Raw genomic sequence first — 24,373 nt, forward strand, 5'->3', positions numbered from 1 at the left:
ACACAGCGCTTCTAAAAACAAGACCACTACCTCTTGAACATTATATGTTTGATAGTTTTCAAAAGTCACAATTAAGGTTAATGGTTTTATAGATTGATTTTTATTATAGGTGAAATAAGCTACAAATAAAGTAAAAGGAACTGGATGGAATAGAAGGCAGAGTAATATAAAATATTATGCTCCTTTTATTTCCAGTGAAGCAGCAGTTGTACAATCTATAAAAACAACTTTGCACTTTGGCTTCTCAGAATCACACCTTCCATGAACTCATTTTGGAAAATCTTAGACTTACCTGAGTACTTCAATCTCCTCTGCAGTGTATCTCTGACCTTGAGATTCACTAGCTTGTACTGCTCTGATGGTCTGTGGTTTATCATTTAAAGAAAAATCAGGTCCCAATGGAAAGACTGTTCTGACTGGCTGATTTGGTTTGGCTGCAGTTGACTTTTCTTTCTGAGATGACTTTGACATAGATTCCTTCAGTGCTTCTGCTCTAAAGCAAATAAAGAATGCATTTTCTTTACAACAGTGATAAAAATATAACTACAGTTCAATTATTGATTTTCTTGGTTCATGTTCCCACATATGTTAAATGGAATGAGCAAATACCTCAGTTGACCAACACTACTTTTTCTAAAAAACAAAAATCGATTTCTGATGTTGGTACTTCTTTATTTTTATTTTATTGAACCAATTAAAAATGTAGCATTCCAACTCATACTAGCTACTTTTGACAGAACTCATTAGATTTTTGTTGCCTCTAAATTATGCTAATAGGAGAATTTGAGTAAGTGTTCATTATGTGGAATTTCAGAAGAAGATCACTGAAACACTGAGAAAAAACTGATCTGCATCCTCTCATACCTTCCAGATTTATTTTGTCTAGCAGGACAATAGTAGTAAAATCCATGGGCATTCTCACAACTCAGTCTTTTAACTGCTTGAACACTGTGTATGCAGGAGCCATATTTTGTTACTGCTGCATTAAGCTTCTGGATAATCACACACATACAAAATATTGGGATTTTTTTCCTGAACACAGCCTGAGAAGTGCTAAAACTCAGCTTATACTGAAATTTAGCCCAACACAGCCTGGGATTTACCATCATAGAGCTGATTTAAAAAAAGGTACATTGACCTTATACTTGTGTAAATTGTTTCAGAGATTTCATTACACATATCCTATGTAATTAGATTGCTATTGTAAAGAAAAATGTTTCTCAGTTTCCAAGCTGTCTTCCTTATGAAGGGACACTGACACCTTGACTTCCTGCTAGCATGAATTCAGCATCTTTTATGGAGGCCAATAATTATAGTACTCTGGATTATATCTCTGAAATACTGCATTTGTTCTAACAAGCACACAGTCCTTTCCTAATTCTGCATGTCCCAAGATTTCCAGAGGGTTGGCACAACTGCTGCCACATTCAGCAGTGAATCAGCTGGCAACTGGCTCCAAGGTGAACTCTGCAGGAGCTTAGTCTACACGAATCCACACAGATACGTTAGACTGAGAATCCAATTCAGAGGGTGCACTTAGACCTGACAGCAAGTATGTTTACTAACTTTAGCAGTACTCACCTATCCAGTGCTTGTCGAGCCAGCTGTTTCAGTTTGGACTGGAGGCCTGCTTCTGAGGTTTCAGTAGCCTAAAGTGCAAAATTAAAGAAAAATCTACACATCCAAAAACTACCAACATGTTTCATTAGCTCAGTTGTCGTACTTCTAGATTACAGCAAAGAGTAACTAGCTATTTCTCCCAATTCTCTTCTTGAAATGAGCAAATATTTTGCTTTGTTTGTTGTTCTTTTTTTAAATTCAACATAAAAAAATACTGTGTAAGCAGATACCATTTTGCTGTTCTAGTGAAATTTGGATAGAATGGAAGTTATGTCTAAAATTCTTCAGCATGGAAAAAACAGTCCATACACAAAAGAATTGCCAGAAGAATTATTTGTATTCAAACACTATTGGCAGAAAGAATACATACCAAAATGCTGCATTTACTGCTGAGATTGGATGTATTTTGATTCTTTTCCCCAAATGTGTTAAAATGATCATGATAACTTAGGAAAAAGATTTTAGATGTTTACTTTCATAAAATAAGTTTGTTTTCAAACAGACAATATAGTGGTGCAAGAACATTTTTAACTTGCAATCAAAAGCATAAAATAACCTAGGACAGGGTGACAAAGATGTGAAGAGTGTTAACTTCTGTTCCCATTTGGGAGGTCATTTATGACATTTTACACTTTGTCTTCCTTACAGATGAAGCACTGCTTCTGCAGCCAAACAATCTGCAGGAGGCACAACATGAGGTGTGGCCTCTCCTGTGGCACCCAAAAGCAGGTTTAAGGTTCTAGCTTTGCGCCTTGACCAATTATTCCAGGTCAGGGATGTCAACTGAGGATACAAAAAGCAAGCTACTTTCACCCCAAGAAACAAAACTAGAAACACCCTCTGTAAGCAACTACTTTAATTTGCAAATAAATAACACTCTTTAATTTGCAAATAAATAACACTCCAGGGGTTCCTGGTTGGAAAAGACTTTTAAAGATTTATGAAGGTAAGTAGTGGAGATGGAACAACAGCACACTTATCTAGGAATCAGCCACAGAAGAGGAGCAATGGCTGCTCTCTGAGTACTTCAAGGGTAAGGAAGAAACAAATCTCTCCCACTGAATATACTGAGGAGAAAGATGGGGGTAAAGCTTCAAGATAGCAGAGTCCCTTAAATCTCCTTTCACCCTGGGAAGAAGAAAGTACTTTTGGATTGCCCCAAGGGACAAACCTTACCATCATGTCAACAAAAGAATATGCTAGTCAAGATTAAAAGAAACTTCAGCAGTATCTTGTACCTAATGAAATACCCAATAAATGCAGCTGTTCATAAGAGATATTTTCAGGCTGACTTCAGTAATATTTGCATGCACTGACACAACAGGAGGAGGAACATAGCAGAGAAAAAGGAGCATGCTGCTGCAGTAAATGTTATGTAATAGACTGAAAATGTTCTGCTCCAACAGCTCAAGTGGAAAAACTAGAGCATCTCTACTAACTCTTGATCTGGTTACACTGTATCACCAGGGGTTTTAGCCTAGGTAAAACCTGTTAAATTCTTTCCTCGAATGATGTTACTAAAGCATGTAGCAACAGTAATATAACACCCTCACCAACCCACAAATATATATTATAACATTGAAAAGAAGAGAAAAAGAAAAACAGACTTGGTGGAGTTACATTATGATGGTGAGCTCTTCTTGTAATGAGTTAGTTAAGGCAACTGGACTTAAAGGAGAAAAGCAGTACCTGTAATTATATTCTTCATTGTTTATGTAACAGCCAATTCATTCTTATTAATTTCAGTGTGAATTGAATTCACTCATAACAGCTTTAGTGTTAAACACTTGAGTAATCAAGTAGTATTTTTAATAGTTTTGGCACCTGTGGACTGTTATGTCTTCAGAAAATGTTACACACATGAATTTCCCTTAAATGATTTCCTTTAATGTAGTCAGAAATTAATACAGCTGACACATTGGCAAGTCATCTTCATTTTTAACAGTTTTTAATTTCTGTTTTTGTGGTATTTGCTCCAGGGCAAAAATCAACATGAAAAATATCCCAGAATATTTCTAGCTTTTAGTATAATCCAGTTCAGAAAAAAACCACATAAATGACAAGTCCCCATAAATTTACAGTGTTCTATAGCAACATATAACAAAGACTGGAAGAAACGCTATAAAAAAAAACCCCAAAAACAGTGAAACAAACAAAAAAAATTAAAAGGTAGTTTTTACAAATACAGGTACTCCATTTTCAAGCCAGCCTTTAAGGGTCAGTCATTTGTGAGAGTGGAAGAATTTCTTACCATCACATAATTCCACCAAGTTAACCTGTAGCTTAACATACTGTTTTCAAACAGAGTTCCACTGCTTCTGTGTACAACTCTATAGCTTCTTCTGCATTGCCTTTATCATCTTCATCAAAAGCCTGTGTAACTAGGAAGTGAGCACGCTCCAAGTCCAACTGTTGTTTTGACTTCAGAGGGTCTGTCTTCTGTGACTGAACTAGAAGAAAAAAACAGTATTTAGTCTTCTACATGTTTTTACATGTCTGCTGAACATGTCACCAAAATACTAGCAGCTCTAATTAGAAGGGGAATGTCTGTTTCTTGTCTGGTAACAAAATCTTTCTAAACTTTGCTAAAAACATCTATGCAATGGGAAGGAAGCACCAGCACACTTCCCCGGAGTAGAGGTTAGCTTCTAGGATATTTCAGATTTGAAATAATGCAAGTAAAATCTCTTTCATACTGCATAGAGAACAAGAATGTTTAATTATGTAAAATATTGCATCATTTGTGAAAATCCATCACCTATAATAATATACTTAAGTGTCCATCTCACTTAATGACCTTTCCCACATTTGTTCTGCAGATGTGGTTCCTCAGAATATTTAAAAGCAAAGAATACCACACCCAAGTCCTTAGAAAGTCAGTCTCTGCTTAATTTATGATCTTTCAGAATTCAAAGCACGATAGGCTCGTTGTATTTGTGATTCTTCACAAAGGACAAGAAAATCATTATAATAAAAACAGAGCAAACACCATTGATATGTATTTCACAACAGCAAGCAACTTTCTACTCAATTAATTTAAGCAGAGGTTTAATTAGAAAGCTCCTTACCCACCTGCTGAATGGAGAGCTTGAACTCTCTCCAAGTACTCATTTATTTTTTCTTGAATGTTTTCCAAGTTGGACCCAGCCATCCCAGCATAAATCAAGGCTTGTGCAGCTTCCTGCAGGGAGAAGAATTGGAGACAAAGTTAATGTTTGCTGCCTAGAAAATTACTTACCATAAACAGAGGGCCTACAGCAGCCATGAGTTGCATGAAAGCAAGCCCTTACATCTGCAAAAAGACTCAGAGACTGCAGGGAAATTCTGCTCAAAAGAAAAAGTTTCAAGTTATAAGCTAGATCATGTTTAATTTCTCACATCTGGGACAACCTATAAGACTACAAAAACATTCAGAAGTTCTGTAAGATCAGATCTTAGGCCTGTTTATATAGTAATGTATGAAATTAGGAGATTTTAAGTAAACCTCTTCAAGCATGCACTGAAATCAGTTTGGTTTCAAAGTTGAGGATTTAAGGTTACGAGAAAAATGCAGCTATTCCAGTTATTTACATTTAATCTGGTAATAACGAAAGTAAACAAATATATAAGCTTTTTAAAATCAAATGCCAAGATTCTTTGTTTAGAAAGAATTTTTAAAAATTATTATTACTCACATAAAGCTATCCAATCTGGAACATCTACAAATGTGAGGCTTCCAAGCTTCTCCGACTTGTCTTTTTAAATGTTTGTATGTACACAAAATACAAACTGGGTGAAAGTCTGCTTTCAGGAGGGAGCACAGGCTTCTGGCTCAGAAGCACAGTACATTACCCACATTAAGGCTTTCTCCATCCTGTACAAATCTATTAAGAAAAAATGCCTTCAGTTGCATAAGCTCTCTATCCCTTCACTGAATTTATGAAAAACACGTAAGGTTTGGCAGGGTTGCAATAAATAGCCAGAGCCGACACAGCCTCCGAACCATATGGAGAATCAACATCTGTCACCCCACAAAAATGAGGACAGAATCCTTGTTTTGTCCCCATTATTGACACGGGAAAACCCCCCAGTTTTGTGGCAGCGCTTGCCTTCCCACCAGCAGCAGAGGAGAGGAGGTGGTTGGGTAGCAGGCAGGCTGGGAAGGCAGAAAGCAGAAGAGTAACTAGAGAGCTGCTTCACAGAGGTGCTGCTCAGAGAGGCTGCCCAGGGCAAGCACAGATCCATGGCCAGGGCTCCCTCGTGTGTTTTATGGCCATTATTTTGGTCAAGCTTAGCAGTTTACTCCCGTACCCATCAGTTTAGTTTGCCCAAACTTAAAAACTGATCCTGACACAGCCTGTAGTTGTTAACAGGATAAATTTTCACTGAGAAACATCACAGAACCTACTGCATGCTCCCTGCCAACATCCATCTCCCCACTACATCACACAAAACAGCCACACAAGGGTAAGCAGAAGTACCATTTATATGTAGCAATTAACTCCCATTAAGGTTAGCACACTATTTTTTGCAGGGCAAAAAAGTGCACTACAGCTATGTGCTCAAGGGATGGGTATATTTGTCTGTGACATACTGTGAGTACAGGCTGACAAAGCAGGTGCTGTACCACAAAGGTATGAGGTCTACATATGATGTAAAGAAAAAATGTGGATTTCCAAACCAGTGCTACAAAACCAGTGTATAATTGATGTTGCTTCCGTGATTTCAAGCACAATTGTTTTTGCCTGATTTTAAGATGAAAACACAATGGAAACAAGTCTTTTATAAACCAAATCTGCAAAGGACTGAAGCAGTTGACAGACTGCTTGTGGAGCCAGCATGCCAGCTGTTTCCAGTGACCAGATGGATGTGCAATTCAGACTTAGCATTTATGATCTCTCCAGCATCACTACTGTTTGTGATGAGTAGTGTGCCACAGTCACACTAAGCTTACTACAGATCATCAGTCTGCAAGCTGCTAACAGCTGGTCAACAGCCAGACTCAGCAACAGCCTTCAGCAGTTTTGGCTGAAGTCATCGGTGTCCAAATATGATCCTGACATTTCTGCAGAGTACCATTAATTAGCAAGCTGCCCGAAGCTGGCTTACATGCAGCACTCCCCTAGGCATCTATCAAAGTTACATGGTAGCAGGAAGCAAAGCACACTTGCTAACCATAGAAACTCCATTCACACGTCTTGGTGTTGCCTATGGAAACAACCGTAGCATTTTCCATATTTCATCCTTAAGGTCAAATTCCTGCAGAAGCCAGTTCAGTACCCAAGCTTTCCCACATGCTTAGTAATTGCACCAGTGGGCTCTGAACTTCTTAGAGCGGTTGATAAGAAAGCTGGTGACAGGCCAGAGCTTACTTCAACTGTGCTGGAATATATAAATAAATAAACAAACAAATAAAGTATCCCTGAAATAATGAATGACATTTTGTAATTATTTTGTATAATCTAACATGGCAATGATTTTTCAGGCAACATCTGGAAAGCCAAACATACCTAGGTTACCCTCTTGTCTTGAGTAGCTTCAAGTGCACCAAGACTGCCAGGGGTGCATTTTTCCACTCAGCAAGAATATCACCTGTATGCAGCAGGTGAAAAAGATTTTCCACACATGTATGTTCAAAAGCATACAGGGATGACGAATTGTACAAAAAGATATTTTCATTCTGAATAGCACTGAGTAATTTCTTCCAGATAAAAGGAGAGATACATGGTACTAAAGCAGTACTGCACATGGTTATCAGACCATGCACACATGCTGCTGCTGATGAACACAGAACTTATCGGTGTTATTATGGGCAACTAAAACTTTTGCATATATAAGGTTTACATATATAAATTTAGCCCTCTAAAAATTAACAACTGGGTTAAAAAAAAAAAAGACTCTTCTTCCTATTCTTTCACACTTACATGCATAGGCCACCAAGATATTAACATGGTGCTTTTTAAACATTTCACAGACACCTTGCACTCAAGAAATAAAAGACCAGCTACAGGCTACAGATCCCTTAACAAAATATTGGAAGAGAATAATTTTGTCAGGATAATGGAATCTGTGGAATGATTACTGTGATAAGGATAAACAGAAGCTTCAAAGAGGCTTCTCGCAGGTGAGAAGTCAATGCGACATGGAACTTTAATGTAACTTTACAACACATAAAGCAACAATTTACATAGGTGAAAAATGCCTAATGGTTGCACAACAACCACTAAATACTACTAGTAAACCTACAGATATTTAGTAAGACACGGAATCAACCTCATTATACCCTTAGCTACACCAACCTGAAACTATACTGAAACAATAAAATCTGGTCCCTAACGGAAAGAATATTCACACGAAGTTAAAAATTTGTCACTGATAGCTTGTGATCTGAAGCTGTCTTACTGCTGAGCATCTCGTATTTCACCACAGACCTCTCTATTTATTTGGTGACTGTACAAGACAGTTGCTTCCAGCTGCACACCCAGGAGCGGCAGTATGTCCACTTGTCATTCTCCAAAATGCCCAGCGCTTACATGGCCAGCATTTCTGGCCTGGCAGATCAGTATTTCTGGCCTAGCAGGGCTTCGGGAGAGGCCAGGAAAGAACGTGTAAAACCAGCGGGGCAGAGACGTTTTTAGGTTACGATGAATCTTCCCAGAAGCACTGAAGGGGCTGAAGGGGCTGTGTCTCCAGCAGCTGGAAGAAGCGCCCGTTCCCGCTTTTTAAGCCGAGCACCTGCAGTGCTTCCCCTAAGCCTGTGGGTAAACACCAGCGCCCGGGCAGCGCTCGTTCCCACCTGAAAACAGGACGCAGGGAAAAGGCGTTTCGCAACCCGCCCTGAAGGACGCGGCTCCTCCGAACACCGACAAACTTTCGACGCTCACGCACGGCCTTCCGCTCTCGTCTCGGCGGGCACCGCCTCGTCTTCCCCGGGCCGAACAGCTCGCTCCCAGGGCACACCCGCCGGGGGAGGGCGGGGGCGGCCGCGCTGACCCAGCGCCTCTCTCCTCGCCTGCAGGGCCATGCCGGGCCGCGGGGGTGCCGAACACTCCTCTGCGGCCCTCGGGGGGGCCAAGGGGGGAGCGCGAACCCTCCGGCAGCTCAAGAGCATCACGCGGCCCGCGGCGCGGGGAAGGAGACAGCGGCGCCCCGAGGGAACCGGCGTGTCCCCGCCGTACCTTGTAGTAGAAGACCGCTTCCTGGTAGCGCCCGCTCTGGTCCCGCTGCACCGCCAGCTTCGCGAACTTCACCGCGTCCAGCTCCAGCGTGGTGGCGTCCATGGCCAGCGCCCACCCGGTGCCGGCGGCAGCGGCGGCGACAGCTCCCGTCGAAGCCCACCCTGTCTCTGTCCCCGCCTCCGCCGGCAGCCCCGCGCCCGCCCGGCCGCTTCCCCCGCCTCTCTGACCCCGCCGCGCCCGTCGGCCGCGCCCCCATGTCTGACCACGCCCCCACGTCTGACCACGCCCCCACCCGCACGGCTCCTCATGTGGCCACGCCCACCAGCTCTGAAAGCGGCCTGTCCGCCTCGTTTGGCCGCGTTCACTGCGCTGCGCGTGCTCGGGCGCGCGGGGGCGGGCGGGGCCTGTGAGGCGGTGGGCGGGAACGGCGCGCTCCTGCCTGAGGCGCGAGCGCGAGCTGTGCGGTGGTGACAGAATTACAAAATTACAGAATCACTTAGGTTGGAAAAGATCTCTGAGATCATCGAATCCAACCTATGACCGAACACCTCCGTGTCAACCAGACTGTGGCACTAAGTGCCACGTCCAGCCTTAAACATCTCCGTGGACGGTGATTCCACCACCTCCCTGGGCAGCACGTTCTAGTGTCTAATCACTCCTTCGGTGAAGAAATTCCTTCTAATGTCCAACCTGGACCTCTCCTGGCACAGGTTAAGACTACGTTGTCTTGCCCTGTCACTGACAGGACCCCGCCGGGTACGCCCTCCTTTCAGGGAGCTGTAGAGGTCTCCCCGGAGAGAGGAGAGGCTCCCTTACTTTTCTCCAGGCTGAACACCCGCAGCTCCCTCAGCTGCTCCTCACAGGATTTGGGTGTCAGACCCTTCACCAGCTCCATCGCTCCATTGTCTGTCTGGCCTCACTCCAGCACCTCAATGTCCTTCCTGAGCTGAGGGGCCCAGAATCGAACACAGCACTCAAGGTGTGGCCTCACCAGTGCCGAATATAGGTGGAAAAGAACTTCCTGGGATTCTCTTCTATCCCTTCTCTCCCATTGTTTTCAGCCACGGGCAAAGGAAGCAGGTGGAGCAGGGGTTGCAGGGTGGGATTGTTCTTTTTTTCCATCTCTCAATTTTTAAGAGGTGGACATGGTGAATCCCCCCTGAGGCTGGGTTTTCTAGCCTTTAAAGGAGAATGTTTTCAGTGTGCATCTCTTTTTCATATAGGTGTAAAATGGAAAGCAAACAAAAAGCCCCGTTTTATTGCATTGATCCTCGTTAAAACCAACAAAATCGGGCTGGCAGTTTTGTAACCTAAATTGCTTAGCTAGGATGTTCAGGATTTTCTCTTTTTTTCTACCATAAGAGGCAATCAGGGGAAATCTGAGGGGTGGAATTCTTGAGGAGTGGGGTCCGTGCACAAGGAGCCACATGGCAAAGTGTTAATGGCAACAGGTTGCACTGGGAGAAGTTTCATCTTAACATAAGAAAGAAAATTTTTATAGAAGCATTGACCATTTGTTGGAACAGTGTCCCTGGGGACATTGCTGGAGGTTTTCAAGAGGGTATAGTCAGAGTGTTAGTCTCATCTATGCTCCCCTTCCTACAGAAGGCTGGACGAGGTTCCTTTTCACCTGGACAATTCTGTGATTCTACAAGCTTTTATTTCTGCCGGAAAATACAGCTTATTGCAAGGCATTGTTTTCATGAGATATAAAAATACTCTCTGTTCTGCAGCTCTCTTTCGTGTGTGTCTTTTCAGCCTTTTTTCTGATTATAGATTTAGTTGGAGGTGCAGCTAAATGCTGAAGTACTAGGTACTGAAATCTGTTATTTTCCCTGTAATTTTCTTAAGTGAAGAGTTAAGTGTTCCCAATCGGTCTTCTTCTCTTCTTTATCCCTTTTGTGCTTTACTGACTGCATTTTTATAAATACAGTAATGTTTAGCGCAAAAAGGAACTTCGTTTTTGTGATCTGCCATATAGGGGGAAGTTCTTGTGTTCTTCATGGCTTTCCTTTTTGGTTGTGCTCCTTATAAAGTTACTTTTTACTTTCAAAGTATATGAATTTTATGGGTTTTGTCTGAGCACAGGAAAGATTCACATTACACTAAAGGGTTTTTCTGAATAAAGCTCTATTTGTTCCATATTTCTGTAATGATACCATGAAAATGAAGAAGGAGTTTCAGTCAAGGTCTGCTTCAATTTGATGTTGAGACACAGTGGTGTAACTTGCATAGCCTAAAATTAATTTGTGTATCATGGCTTCAGACTAAACCATTTATGGATCAAATGCAACTCTGCAGTATTCAGAGTGACATGCATGATGCAAAGGAGGCAGAACTGGGCAGAACAACAGATAATGCTGTTCTTTACTTAAATCTACATGCCCAAACCACTTATTCTGTAACATAAGCTAGGACCTCTTCCAGATAATTGGGATTCAAAAATATCGCTTTGAATAATTATTTTTTTAACTATTTGATGGTCACTGTGATTGGCCCTTTTCACATAATAAATGGTTTGTTTATTTCTGTTTCTTACTAATCCTCTCTAAATTTCTACAAAAGGCTTTTAAAAGTACAGTAAGTTATTAAGGTCATGACTGTAGCCAGGACTTCACACATATAAATGTTTTGCCTTTTGCATGTAGTAGTGTTTTACTTTTGGAGCCAGATATTAAAATTGGCCTGTTTTCTCTCTAGATGAGGAAGATTTTTAATTTCTTTTAAGATTTTAATTTCTTTCAATTGATGTTGTTGTATCCTAGACATTTAAATTTTTGTATGGTTAACTCTTGACTCCCAAGATACTGTGCAGAAAACCACTTCCACTAACTAAGATGGTTAAACCCCTTCTTCCACTGTCACAAATCCCGATTCCACATCCAGGTGCTCTTCTGCCTCAGTTTTTCTTTGCTTTGGTGATATTTGTTCTGAGTATCCCTTACTTCCCACCTTTTACTTGCCTTATGTGCCTTCCTTCCTAATCTCATCTAATGCTTCCTTTCTTTCCTTCCTGGCTGCCTTTTACAGCTAATATTCTCTGGGAAGATCATAGCTCTGTATGTTATCTTAATATTATTCCATCCAGCCCATGCCTTTTGGCAGAGGCAGTATCAGATGAAGAAGTTCAGGTCTCTGTTTCTGTGTCATAGTTCTTCATTGCTGACAAGACAGAATCAGTTCATTCTCGTTTGTTCTTCCTCTGAAGATACTTTCATCCCTCTTTTCCTTTTGTCTCACATAATGCTGTAATTTGCTGTCTCCCAACTCCTCTTCCTGCCTCCTGAATTTGATTTTCTGTTCTCTGCCTCTTTTCCACATTTTTTCAAACATATGTTGTAAGGATAGATGTTTGCACGAAGATGGTGATGCCTCTTACCTAAATTTTGCCTATTGCCATACCTATTTTCATTTGACTGCAGCCAAAGCTTTTTAATGTTTTATAATGCTTTCAGTGCTTCCCCCACCCCTGGCACTGAAAACCCCAAAGATACAAACCTTGGATATGATCTGGTCTGTGAATTCCTCCACAGTAACTTTCACTTTGTTGAGGCAATACAGAGGCAGAACAGGAGTTACTCTGGTCCTTTATTCCTCTGACTGGAGTGCACTTGGTGCCTGTTGAAAGAGTACAGGAGCAAGATAAAGTCAAAGTAGGCTTTTGTCTCAGCTTTCCATAGGCTGTGGGTTGAACTCATATTATTCCCTCTGATACTGCTTGCTGGGCTTATTTTCAATTAATTAGTCTAATTGTTGCTTTAGCACATTTTGATTTTGGCATTCAAAATATTTAGTGGGAATGTTTAAATTTGTTGTATAACATTCCATTAAAATAATATAAACCAAACCCCAAAATAATAAATCAACTTCCATGCTGTTTCTCAGTGCATTGTCCCACCCTTTCTCCCCTTCTTATAAAAAATTATGATCCTATCACTCACATCTTTTATTTTGCCCATAAATTTATGTTCTTTACTCTATCTTCCTACCATTATTTTTTGTCACACCTTTAATCTCTTTTTAATCTCACAATGTTTCCTTTGACATGGAGTGAGCAGAATAGTGTGCAGTATTAGAGTTGTCTCATTAATTTTATATCCTTTTGCATTGTTTTCTTCTGTTTCATAAGGATTCCTAACACTCTATTTGCACTTTTAGCCACTGCTTAGCATTGACCCAAGTTCTGAGCACTGTCCAGAACGACTCAGCTTTTCTGAGAAAGAATTGATGGTTTAGCATCTGTCATTATGTACATAATGTGGTGTTTTTTCCCCTGTGATTTACCAGCATATAATTTCTCAGGCTGTTTAATACATACAGAGGAGAGATCCTTGCACAACTTTCAGTAGCAGGCTTTCACAAACCAGACTATTTGTATCACTGGCTGTGGAAAATTGCCAGGCTTGCTGCAGAGAATTGTTGAGGCTGGTTGAGCCAGTGTGAGCAGGGGCATTTTCTCTTGCACCTGGATAGAGCAAGGCTTACCAACATAATGTGTGGGGTGAAGCAGAGGCCTCCCAGCCAAATGTTGTCCCAGTGATGCACAGAGAGCACTGACTCCTCTGTACAGGGGTGTTGACCCTGAGATGTGAATCCTGCTCCCCCAGGTGTAACAGGCCTTGTTAGAAGTGTGTATCTGGTCCTTTGAGGAGATAAGGATGTATGGTTTTAACATGCTGATGGAAGCAGACTACTAGGCAGAGATTAGACAGCCTTTACTGCTGCTTTGACTTTTTTGGAGAGGAAGCAATGCTGAAGAGTCAAGGTTCTATTCTGCCTTTCATTCATCTGTAAGTCCTATAGCTCAGCTTGACCAAAGGTCAAAAAGCCTCTCATCATCCTTCCTTTGCATGTGAAAAAATACACCCATCAATATGGAAATGAGAAAGGGGCTGCCCCCCCACCTGTGGCAGCAGCAACATTTGACCAATTAGATTTGACTACAGTCCCACCCCCATTTACCCAAAAATATAACACTGACATTTGGAATCCTCCATGGACAGGATGAAAATATGACCCCCAGTTCACAGACAAGTTGTTGGGCTTGCTCCTCTCTCTTCCCCAAAGACTGGTAGGCCTATTTTTGGTAAGATTTGTGATTCTGACTTGTGTCAGAGCATCCTCTGGTGAAACCAATCTAATTAGCAGTGAAGTTAAGTATAGTGAAAAGCTGAGTTTGTTGCTTTAGTTTGAGTTGTTAATTTAGCTTAATTAATTGCCAGATAGCCTTGATATATTTATCACTAATGTAATAAGTGCATTTATCAATGGCTGCTCCAAATCTTTATTTCTGTTGCTCCAATAAACTGCACCAGTCATGAATTTGTGATTTTGAAAGTTCTTATTGAATGTGACTGGACTTACAGAGCCAAACTGGTTATAATCAGAAATTCAGCCTACCTGCACCCAGCACCTCTGATCTCTAAGGACTAGAGATCAAGGTGAAATGCAAGGGGGTTTATTTTCTCCCAGATTGCATACTCTAATGCACCATTGGCTCTTCACCTTATTATTTCTTGCCATTTTTCGGTGACTTGTGAACTTTTGCAATAGGAGACCACCTTGTTCAGAAACAGAAGTTGGAAATGCTGTGTTCAGGTTCCATAGGGGCCTCCCCGTTCACCATTTGAAGAATCAGCATCCTCTATATTTTACCAATGGTTACTTCTTCCTCTACTTGTTAAGGAAGAGTACTGTGTGGGAAGCTTTTAAGTGCCCCTGTATGGAACTGTCATCCAGATTTCTACTCTCATATGAGTGACATCCTTTCCCAAGTGCTCTCCTCTCCTTTTACAAGTTGCTTTCCAAACATTCTTCCTGAGACGCTGTTCATATTTTGACACTGTAGCTTAGCCAGGACAGTGTTCTCTCATTGCTTCCATGGACTGTGCTGTTTCATGTCTAGTCAGACCATAGGTAATCTCTTCCTTTTTTTAGTTCCAAGTGCAGCAAGATTATGGTAGTTGTTACTACTTTAAAATAAATAAAACTGATCACTGTGTTGGCCTCCTCTCCCTTCATGTAATTTGTATTATTTTAGTCATTGAAGTATGTTGAATAATCTCTTTATCCTACATAAAAAAATTGTGGATTTGTGTTTTGCAGTTTGATTCAGTACATAATTTGTCAGGTATTTATTTTAGACATGTGATGGTTTATATTTTAAAGACGTGGGGAGATCTAGGACTTAGAGGCATGGAGCAAAGTGACAAGAAGCTAAGGAAGGTAAAATAGCTCACTAAAGAATGGCTGCTGTTTGTTCAGAACATCTTTGAATATTAATACCTGTTTCATCAATAACTTGTTGAATATGTATACACAAGTGTTAAATGGATTCTGCAATAATTTAGGGAAACTTTGCCCACCTTTTTTTGCTACGTAGGAGCAACTCCTTATATCTATATTTATGGGCCTGGTTTGCTTGGCTGTTCCAGAGCAAGTCTGTTTATATTCTCCAGTGCATAAAATGTTTTCTTAAACAGACTAACTGATCTTGGTTTATTTTTGTGCAAAGTACGACAAATTTATTGTTACATAGGCTATATAAGTATTCTATTTTAAGGATTGAACCCCCTACCTACTGATTATATTAAAATCATTAAGTACAAAATTAAATTTTCCTTGATCGAAGGCTTCTGAATATGAACCCAGACTCCTGATTGCTGCAGATGGTACTTTTATGAGAATAAGATGTCAGGAAAAGCATAGGTGAAAATAAAGTCTTTAAAATTGTATAGGATATTTTAATTTTTATTATGCTAGAAATCCCTTCTATTCATAGGGCTTTGGAATTATGAAACTATTTGAATAAAGGAATCAATTATATTAGACCACTAGGTGTCCATCTATGATTAGATTGAAGCTAGAATTTTTTGTATGGTTAAAGGAACAGAAATTTTAAAAATACATTTTTAGTTTGACTCTGATTTACCTATGAGTGTGGTTAAAGTTGCTTGAGTTAATATTGCTTTTGAAGCTTTCTTGACTCCATCACAGAGAATTAGATCTGGTTTTTGTAGTCAAACATCCAGTATTCAGACTGGTCAGAAATATTGGTCCCCCAAACACTAGAGGAGAAATAGAAATATGAAATAAAAAATCATTTCACTATAGATTCTGTAGATTTTTTTTAATTAAGTAACACAGTTTCAGCAGAGATCATTGCAGTCCTCCAAAATTTATTTGTTAGTTTATTGCAAAAAGTAATGCAACTTTCTAAAAGCAAAATGTTCCTCCTTACACTTTTAAAACACTGGTTCTCAGCTTTCTGGGCTGTAATTTGTGGCATCTGTTTCAAAATAGTCATGGTGACAGGACTGTGATCCTTATTATAGAAAGAGGGAAGAAAAGAGAGAAATATATATTGATAATAATTTATCAAAATATTTTACATAGCCCTAGTTAATTTTCTCAATTTCAAGGACAGAAGAGTTATAAAATAGATGCTCAAATGGGTCTCTGTCATCTGTTGAAAAACATTTCTGTAAAGAAAGCCTTCCTTATAGGATATCAAATTTTTACCAGGAGCAACTCCTTAAGGATTAGTATTGGTTGATATTTTATTTCCTTTTTGAAGAAAAATTAAAATTCAGACTCCATGCATTGGGTGAGGTGGGCCTTTTTTAAAGGTTCCTTTAGTGCTATTTATTTTCTCATTTCTGACAAAGGCATTTTAATTAGCATGAATAATGTTATTTGCATGAAACTTGAATTTAATCAAGGAAGTCCTTTACTGCAACAGCTTGTTATACTGTCAAATTTGTACTCCCAGGTAATTAAAAATTTAAGACTCTAGACACATTCCTCTTCATGATGGGTTGGCTTTAGCTGGCAGCCAAGCTCTCACACTTCTATCTCCACAAAAGGACAGGGCTGGGGGAGGAACAGAGAAAACAGATGAACAGGAGTGAGAAAACTCATGAGTCAAGATAAAGACAAGGAAATAATTCACCCTTTACTGTTGACAAAACAGACTCCAGCTGGGGATTAAATTAATTTATTGCCCATTAACATAAAAAATTAATGTTTTGGGCATTGGGAAACAAAGATAACAAACGTTTAAACACTTTGTGAAAACACTTTTCTTCCCCCTATTCTGGGCTTAACTTCAGTCCAGGCACCTTCCCTCCCCTCTTGTTACTGCTGCAAGTTACATGTAGTATTTTAAGAGAGGGTGATGTATGATGCAAGAGTTAGAGGTCAGTGTGTAACAGTTTCTCTTTGCTGCTCCTTGTTTCTCTATTCTTCTGCTGTGTTGTGTGCTTTGCTCAGGTGTGAGCTCTCCGCTGACTCTAATCCCTTTGGGATTGTCCCTGCTCCAGCATACAGTGCCTCTTTTCAGTTTCGAACTTCAACGGGGATAAATTTTGGCAAGCTTTGGTGCATGTCCCTGCACTTAATGGCATGCCATACCTTTTGATGGCTTTGACTTTGGGGAAGATTTTTTCCTTTTTAATTTTTTTTTAAGTATCCATGCCATGTCCCTCCTATCTTCACCTCCAAGTTGTGTCTTCCTCCTTGATTTTTTTCCCCTGCTTTTGCAACATCTGTGAGGTTAGTTTTGGCCTGGTTTGGTCGTTTGCACTGCACCTGATGTAATCCTGGTCCATTTTCTTGTAGTCACTAAATTTCCCATTTTTTTTTTTTTCCTGCAATTGCATTTCATTTAATGGTATCTCCATTCCAGAGTGTTTGTAAGTCGTTCTTTTCTGTTTTGGCCTTACACGGGGATCAATTTGGGCAAGCTTTGGTGCATGCCCCTGCACTTGATGGCATGCCGTCACCTTGTTGTTCACCATACACTGGTATTCACAGTCTTAGATTTTTCTGCCTTTTCTTAAAATATTTTTCAGAGAGGTGTGACAAACTTTGCCTGTCTTGGCTTCATTGTGCAGTGGGTCTATTGCTGGGTCAGCTGTTTTTGACACAAGGCAGTCCCATACCTGTTTTCACTGAGACCACTCCTTCAACCCCACCACCACTACCAAAACCCAGTTCTTTATACCCCAGTGTATTCATAAAGGATCAGCTTGAGGAGAAAGAAGAGATTATTACAAATAAAGACTTTTCCTCCTCAAATTTTTCAACAGATAACTTAGTAAAACAAAGGCAGTCAGTTGGACTGGATTAGCTACTGCTTGATATTATATTTGTAAGGCACAACTGAAAACCTGTTGGAAGGTAACAAAACCCATATAGAGGATACATGGATTTCAAATTCCCTTTCTAGAGTTACTCTCTTCTATTTGCAAAGGGTGTACCCTGGGCTAAGCTAAATCCACAGCTGCAGAAGGAAACAGTCCCTACTGCCTCAGCTAGTAACTGCTGAATCTGGCTGGGAAGACCCTTGCTGAAGATCCTTGTTGCTGATCAATGAGACATAGGTCAGAAACCACTGATGGCTCCTGTGGGTTGTCCTTCACGTACAGTTTGTATGTTCCTGTGGCTGCTGCTCTCATGAAGGTTTGGGTATTAAGAGTGTTGTTGGAAGCAGGTTCATGTAAGAACATATTTTTGCCATTTTACTAGCAAAATTAAATTTCTGAACTTGATGTGTATCAGCTGTGCTGTGCCAAGTACTGTGTGAAAGCAATACTAAATAGTGAGATCAGTGAGAAGGTAAAACTGCTTTGTGCATATTGTCTTTTAGAGGGTTATGTAAATGGGACAACTGTTCATTGAGTTTGCACTTGACCTTCCCTAACAGTAATTTTGTTTGCATATCATACCCTTATTTGAGACTGTGTCTTTCAGGTGCACGATTGGTCTCTCTTGACTACAATCTTCACACCCCCACCCACCCCCCTAAATCTCACATTGTACTCAGGTTCTGATTGCTCTCTCTGATTTGTTAGCAAGTTTAACAGTTCTAATAAATATAGATATATCAAAGTGGGTTAAATTTCAACTTTCATCTAAGTATGGAAATGCCCAACAATGGCAAAAGTTTGAAGAACATTCACGTTCATTGGACTTGATTAACAAGGTCAGCTCAGTGGACTGTGGAGAGGCTGATTATTTGGTGAAATCCTTGGGATCACAGTAATGGTTTCTGTGGCTTTTAAGTAAGATGGTTTGATACAGGACTGGGTAGTTTATCCTCCTGCCAATACTGCTAATGAGGTTGGTCTGTAAAAATTTGATTATATTTTGCTTGATTTGTTTACTCTAATTAAAAACGAAAATTTGGCTTTAATTAAAGTACTGCTTCTTCATTAAAGTAGATTCTTGCAGGATTTCATCAAATAACCATATTCTTTATAACTGTCTTCCAGGTGAGAAAGATACTGGATGCTTGAAGAACCTTTTCCTTCATGAATGAACTTCCTTACTGTACTAATGACATCTGACTGAATTTTGGAGATAGTTTGGCGGTAAAAACATTTTCATGTCCTTAAGCTATATAATCTAGGTGAAAAGAACAAATGTGTATGAAGGAATGAGGAAAAACTGCTCAGAATAATTGTAATGGGAGGATGGAGTACAATTACTCTGAGACAGTTTTGACCCATCTTGGTAATTGTCACTTTTCTGAGAAAAATTTTCCTCATGAATTGATGCAGAGAACAAATCTGATAGCATTTGGAGTAGATACCAAATGTACATCTTCAGCTTTCTCCAGTGTCAAGCCAGTTTTTACAACAGATTTTTTCCATTTTTAAGTCAAATTACATGATTTCATCAATCATCAAATTACATTATTTGTTTGAGTTTGCATTTTTAAAGGAGGCCAGAAACATTGTTCTAAGCAGTTATTAGGCAGGCAGCAGGCAAATTCCATGATGAGTGCTAAAATAATGCCATTTATATTGCATAGGAATGCAGCAGAAAAAAATAATGACATGGAAGTCCTGAGGACACCAATGTGTGTGTAATGGTGGGCCTCATTCAGTTATTGCAAATCCTAAACTTTTACTTTACCCTTGAAAATTTCACTAGGAGAAAATGTAGGTGCACTGCATGGGAATGTCTTAACCTAACCATAACTTTCCAGATATTAATAAAAAAATAGCATGCCAAAAAAATCTAGTCCATTTTTCAAAAGCAAACCTAATTATTATTTTTTTTCCTTCTGCACAGAGTCTCCCTTTAGTCCTGTGGGACCATTGTAGAGGATTTAACTGTGTGGTAAAACAATACTGAATAAAGTCTAGCAAGTAGTGGGTTTTATAATCTGCATTGCTGCAGCATGTCTGCTCTGAGCTACCAAAATAAAATGGCTGAGTACAATCAGAAGGAATTAAGAACAGGAAACCATGACCTGGAAATGTCCCTTCCAATCTGGCTGTCATATCCTATAACCTTTGTACATAGTAGTGGCTTTGCATGTGATGGTCTCATTTTTATGTTTTTACTTATACATTGAATTTTTCAAGTTAAAAGCCAATAAGGTATTTGGTTTTTAACTAAATTGTGTCTGCCTCAGACAAGTGAACAGCATAATGATATGAAAATGTCCCTCAGAACTAAGACAATTTCTGTGCTTTATTTATTTTTAAACTACTGCAGGCAAGGAAGTTGGCAGCAAGCACTGTCTGGAAAACAAAACTAGACCTCCAACAGTATTGGTGGGTGAACATTTCTTTGACTGTTTGGCTGCCTAGAAACAAAGAAGCAGCTTAGAACTGGAACTGGAGCAGCCTGGAAGTTATAACTCATTTGGGCAAAAAATCCCCAGTGTATCTTGCAGGAAATTGTCTTTCTGCTGTGTTTTACAAGTGACATGTGCGTACACTTTTTTAAAAGTAGATCCTGTTGTTAGAGCTTGAATTCAGGCTTTCTGCAATGATCTTTAACTTGAGTCCCAAAAAGAATCCTTGTGTTCCGTATGAAGATAAATTTTTCATCAAAAAAATTGAGCCAATCCTTGGTTCATAAATTTTTTTTCAAATAATTTTTCTGCTATCCCTGAAAGTCTGTGTGAGAGAAGAGTAAAAGAACCCAGCAGAAATGTAGTAATGCTCCAGGATTAGAGACTTCTAGAGATAAAAGGTGGATTTTTAATGCCCTCTGATTCATTTACTCTCAATTCATTGGCTCTTTGTGCATATCTGAAGTTTTAGCAATCCCAGCACCCTGCTGCAAAGCATTCCACAACTTAAGCACCCAGTACTTGAGCTTCCATTCTGCTTGCTGTGAATCTGCCAGCATCTAGCTTCAGTTGATATCCTGTCCTTTTGTTGAAGAGCCACTGTCTCCAAGTTGCTCATGACTTTATGAACACCCATCGTATCTTCACTCAGTTGTCTGGTTTTTTCCAGTAGTCTGCATAGTCACTTTATGCTTGGATGTCTTTCCATACCTTTCATTTATCCTTTTTATCCTGCTTTATGCTTGGATGAATCTGCAGAGTTATTGCTGATCTCTGAAAACACTGTTATTTGCTTCAATGGAGACATGAGTGTTTGATCATATGAGAGAAAAAAAGAGCAGGAAAAGAAATGCATGGGCTTGAATGGTCTGTGTTGTCCAGTCAAATGCAAACATTGCTGCTTCTTTCTGTGTCTCATATAATGCCCTGCAATGAAGTTAGGCTCTTTAATAGATCAAAATCTTCAAAACCAAACAGTATGTCACAGGAACAGAAGTAAAACCCAAACAAAACAAATGTTTACTAGAGAATGATATCTGTTATGAAGTAATAAAGGGAAATCAAGATAAGTAGTAAAGGTGTGCAATTGTGCATGTTTTATTAACCTGATCTCATCTCATCTTTATGTACCAGCCAAGTGGGAAGTATTCCAGTTAAACAGATCTCAATGAACTCTCCATTCTTAGGAACATAGCAGAGTTCACTTTGCCAGATGTTCTAATTTCCTTTCTTTTGTATGAAAACTGGTGTTTGAGGATTTTCTTCATGTGTCCTACAGTTGAAATCCAAGTAATTTTCACTCAATACCAAAGCTGCCACAGCAAGGTTTGAGTTCAGTAATGACCTGTGTCAAAAGCTAGGAGTGTAGAGATCATGCAGAATCTATAGCCTTAAAGTTTATATTATTTCCTTTGAGTGTTAAAGCTTTAGAGGTTTTACTTTTTTTGCATTGCCTGTTTTTAAATACCCAGAAATTTCAATATCTGTAGTAGGTCACCAAAATAATGAAACAGAAATAGAGCCTATTTAAAGCTCACTGTGTGTTCTTCTAAACAGTGCACACACATTCATATCAAGACCCTGAAGACATGATGAAGATTTAAGCCACTGGAGTAAAGAATGAATGATGCAAGGGTGGCATGCTGGGACAGCAGACTTTTCACCATAAACCTGAGTCTGATCCCTTTTAAAATAATTACACAAAAACTGTTTTGTGCTCAAAAACTACCCACAGCAACAATGAGGTAAGCCTGCCTATTGCTTTCCCTCCACCTCCCCAGTTTGTTTTCAGTTATGAAGTACCAGCACCGGAAAAAAAACCCCAAAACACGTTCCCAAGAGACCTAGTTAAAAGTTCTGCTATTCATCATGAGATAATAAATTATACAGTAGTTTCTTTTGACCTGGAAAATGATATTGTGCTTTGAGTTTATTAAGGAATAAAGACTGATCTTGAATTAAATTTTGAAAAGGTATATACAGATGCAGTGGTTGATTAGACTGGAATGAGTTTAGTCCTCAGTTTTGACTGAGCATTTTAATAGTTTTTCTTTGCAAGAAAATGTCAACTTTATTAATACATGGAATTGATTCCCCTCTAGCTGGCTTCTGCAATGCAAGTATGAAGCTCCCTGTAATGATATTCATGTGATGGCTCCAGGCTTCTTAAACTAACAGACTGTCATTTTTTTTCCTTTGAAACAGGTGGCTACCTAAGGCATTGACCTCTTGGCATGGTAGCTTGTCTGTGTTAGGAAGGGTAGGAATCAATTTTTCCTCTGACCCTGCTCCTTAACTTCACTAATCCCTGCCTAGTTTCTTGTAATTTTATTTTCCGCATCCATTACATCCTTTTATTTAAAACTGGCATCGTTGAGATGGGATGCAAGCCTGTATACAAACAGATGTACATGCCCTGTAACAGGCAGTATTTTGTATTAGGTTTATTGGGGAGGATAAATGAGTCTGGTGTTACCAGCTAATGGGGTTAGATCATCCCATAGCAATGCCAGCTACCCAGTTTTCTACATATAGATATTTGTGTTCCTCAGTTTTGTCAGTGTCCTCTTCCAGCATGTGTTCACTGCTGGAGCTATTATGGAGCCATGAGATGTCACTGCAGGGTTGTAAGCTAAGCCCGAGATATTTGTAAGAAGCTTTGAAAGTCAGGCTTTTAAAATTTGTTTTTATGAAGAATTTTTGCCTTCCTAGGAAGTGAGGATTTTTTATCTGTACAGGATTAACTACACTACCTGTCTACTGTCATCATGTGAACGTGCTACAAGATCAGGATGATCCAGAAACTTTTCCAGGTGTTCTGCAAGTAGGTTTAGTTTGAATGATGGATCAGGCAAACATTTAGCAGTGTCTGACTCATTTTCTGACCATTGGGCTCCCTACCCCAAAATGTAGGAGAGACTAGCAAAACATTACAGTATTTAATGCTGGAAATCAGTTTTTCAGTAAAAGGTTAAAAAAATAGAATTAAAGCTACTACATCCCTAAAACCATTCCAAATGGTGCAATTGCCCCATTAGTTGGTGTGATGTAGTCCATACTATATAGAGCTCCTTGTGATTGGAGCAGGGATAGATCTGCATGAATTGTTACTCATGTGATCTCTGTTCCAGTTTAGCCTTGCATACCATGGCATTATTAGCTCATACTACTTTTAGCTTTTTCTCTTTTTCCAGTTACTGTGTTAAGAAGGGATGGACTTTCCTACTAAATCTATCTTTCACTGGAAATAAAGCAAAATATCTCTCTTGTATCTTGAAGCAGTGTGACCTGTAGAGTCACTCTTAAAATAGCTGGTCATTGCCTGTGCCGGGCAATCTAAAAGTGCATTAGCTTTTCCTTTTCCTTCTAAGGAAAGACATTACTGGAGAGGTTGGAATGAAAGCCCCATCTGTACACCAGATCCTTATCTACTGTAAACTGAAGACTGTAAACTGTTTTTTGTTGATTTGTATCCCAAGGGATATGCAGAATAGGAAATAAATTGGGAAAAAAAAAGCAAAGTTGCTGCCTGTCTTTCCTGAGACACCTGATTGCTATAAAACAGAGCAAAAATTGTATGGGTTTTGAGACTGTATGATACTTAGAAGATGTTTCCTAGGGAAACAACAATAACAAAAAAATTGATGGCGCAGCTGAAAGTTAAACCAATTTGAAAATAAAATAAAATGCTGAAGAGAAAAAGTCAGGGTGCATGGAAGCAATCAGGCAAGCCAAGACACATCTGGAACTGAACCTGGCTAGGGAAATTAAAAATAAGAACCAGTTTTTCTTCAGGTACTTAGGACAAAAAAGGAAGAGAAAGAAACTGCACCTTGCCTGATCAGTGGGAAACGGGGGACCTGTCTATGACTGACACATGCAAAACTGAGATACTCGACAACATTTTTCCTTCGGTCCTCACTAGTAAGTGCTCCAGTCATGTCACCCAATTCCAGAATCCAAAGGTAGGGACTGGGAAGATGCCCACTTAAATGCCCCTTAAGAG

General features: G+C 39.7%; 1 protein-coding gene across 6 annotated transcripts in view; it reads right to left on the bottom strand.

The window, feature by feature from the left end:
* The window catches only part of CAPN7 (calpain 7), a 32,414-nt gene extending 23,412 nt beyond the window's left edge, over positions 1-9,002 (bottom strand). For 2 of the 6 annotated variants that reach the window (XM_050970262.1, XM_009086166.4), the window contains exons 1-5: positions 8,778-9,002; positions 4,693-4,801; positions 3,913-4,070; positions 1,582-1,649; positions 293-493 (exon numbers count right to left, since the gene is read on the bottom strand). In XM_050970262.1, the coding sequence (XP_050826219.1) occupies positions 293-493; positions 1,582-1,649; positions 3,913-4,070; positions 4,693-4,801; positions 8,778-8,879 (638 nt within the window). In that variant the 5' untranslated portion in view covers positions 8,880-9,002. Of the gene's footprint in view, positions 1-292; positions 494-1,581; positions 1,650-3,871; positions 4,071-4,692; positions 4,802-6,774; positions 6,982-8,395; positions 8,748-8,777 lie in introns of those variants that run through there. The other 4 variants (XM_050970261.1, XM_050970260.1, XM_018909652.3 and 1 more) reach the window with 4 other exon arrangements.
* Between the last annotated feature and the right edge of the window lie 15,371 nt (positions 9,003-24,373).

The sequence above is a fragment of the Serinus canaria genome, chromosome 2, assembly GCF_022539315.1.
Source record: "Serinus canaria isolate serCan28SL12 chromosome 2, serCan2020, whole genome shotgun sequence".
NCBI lineage: Eukaryota > Metazoa > Chordata > Aves > Passeriformes > Fringillidae > Serinus > Serinus canaria.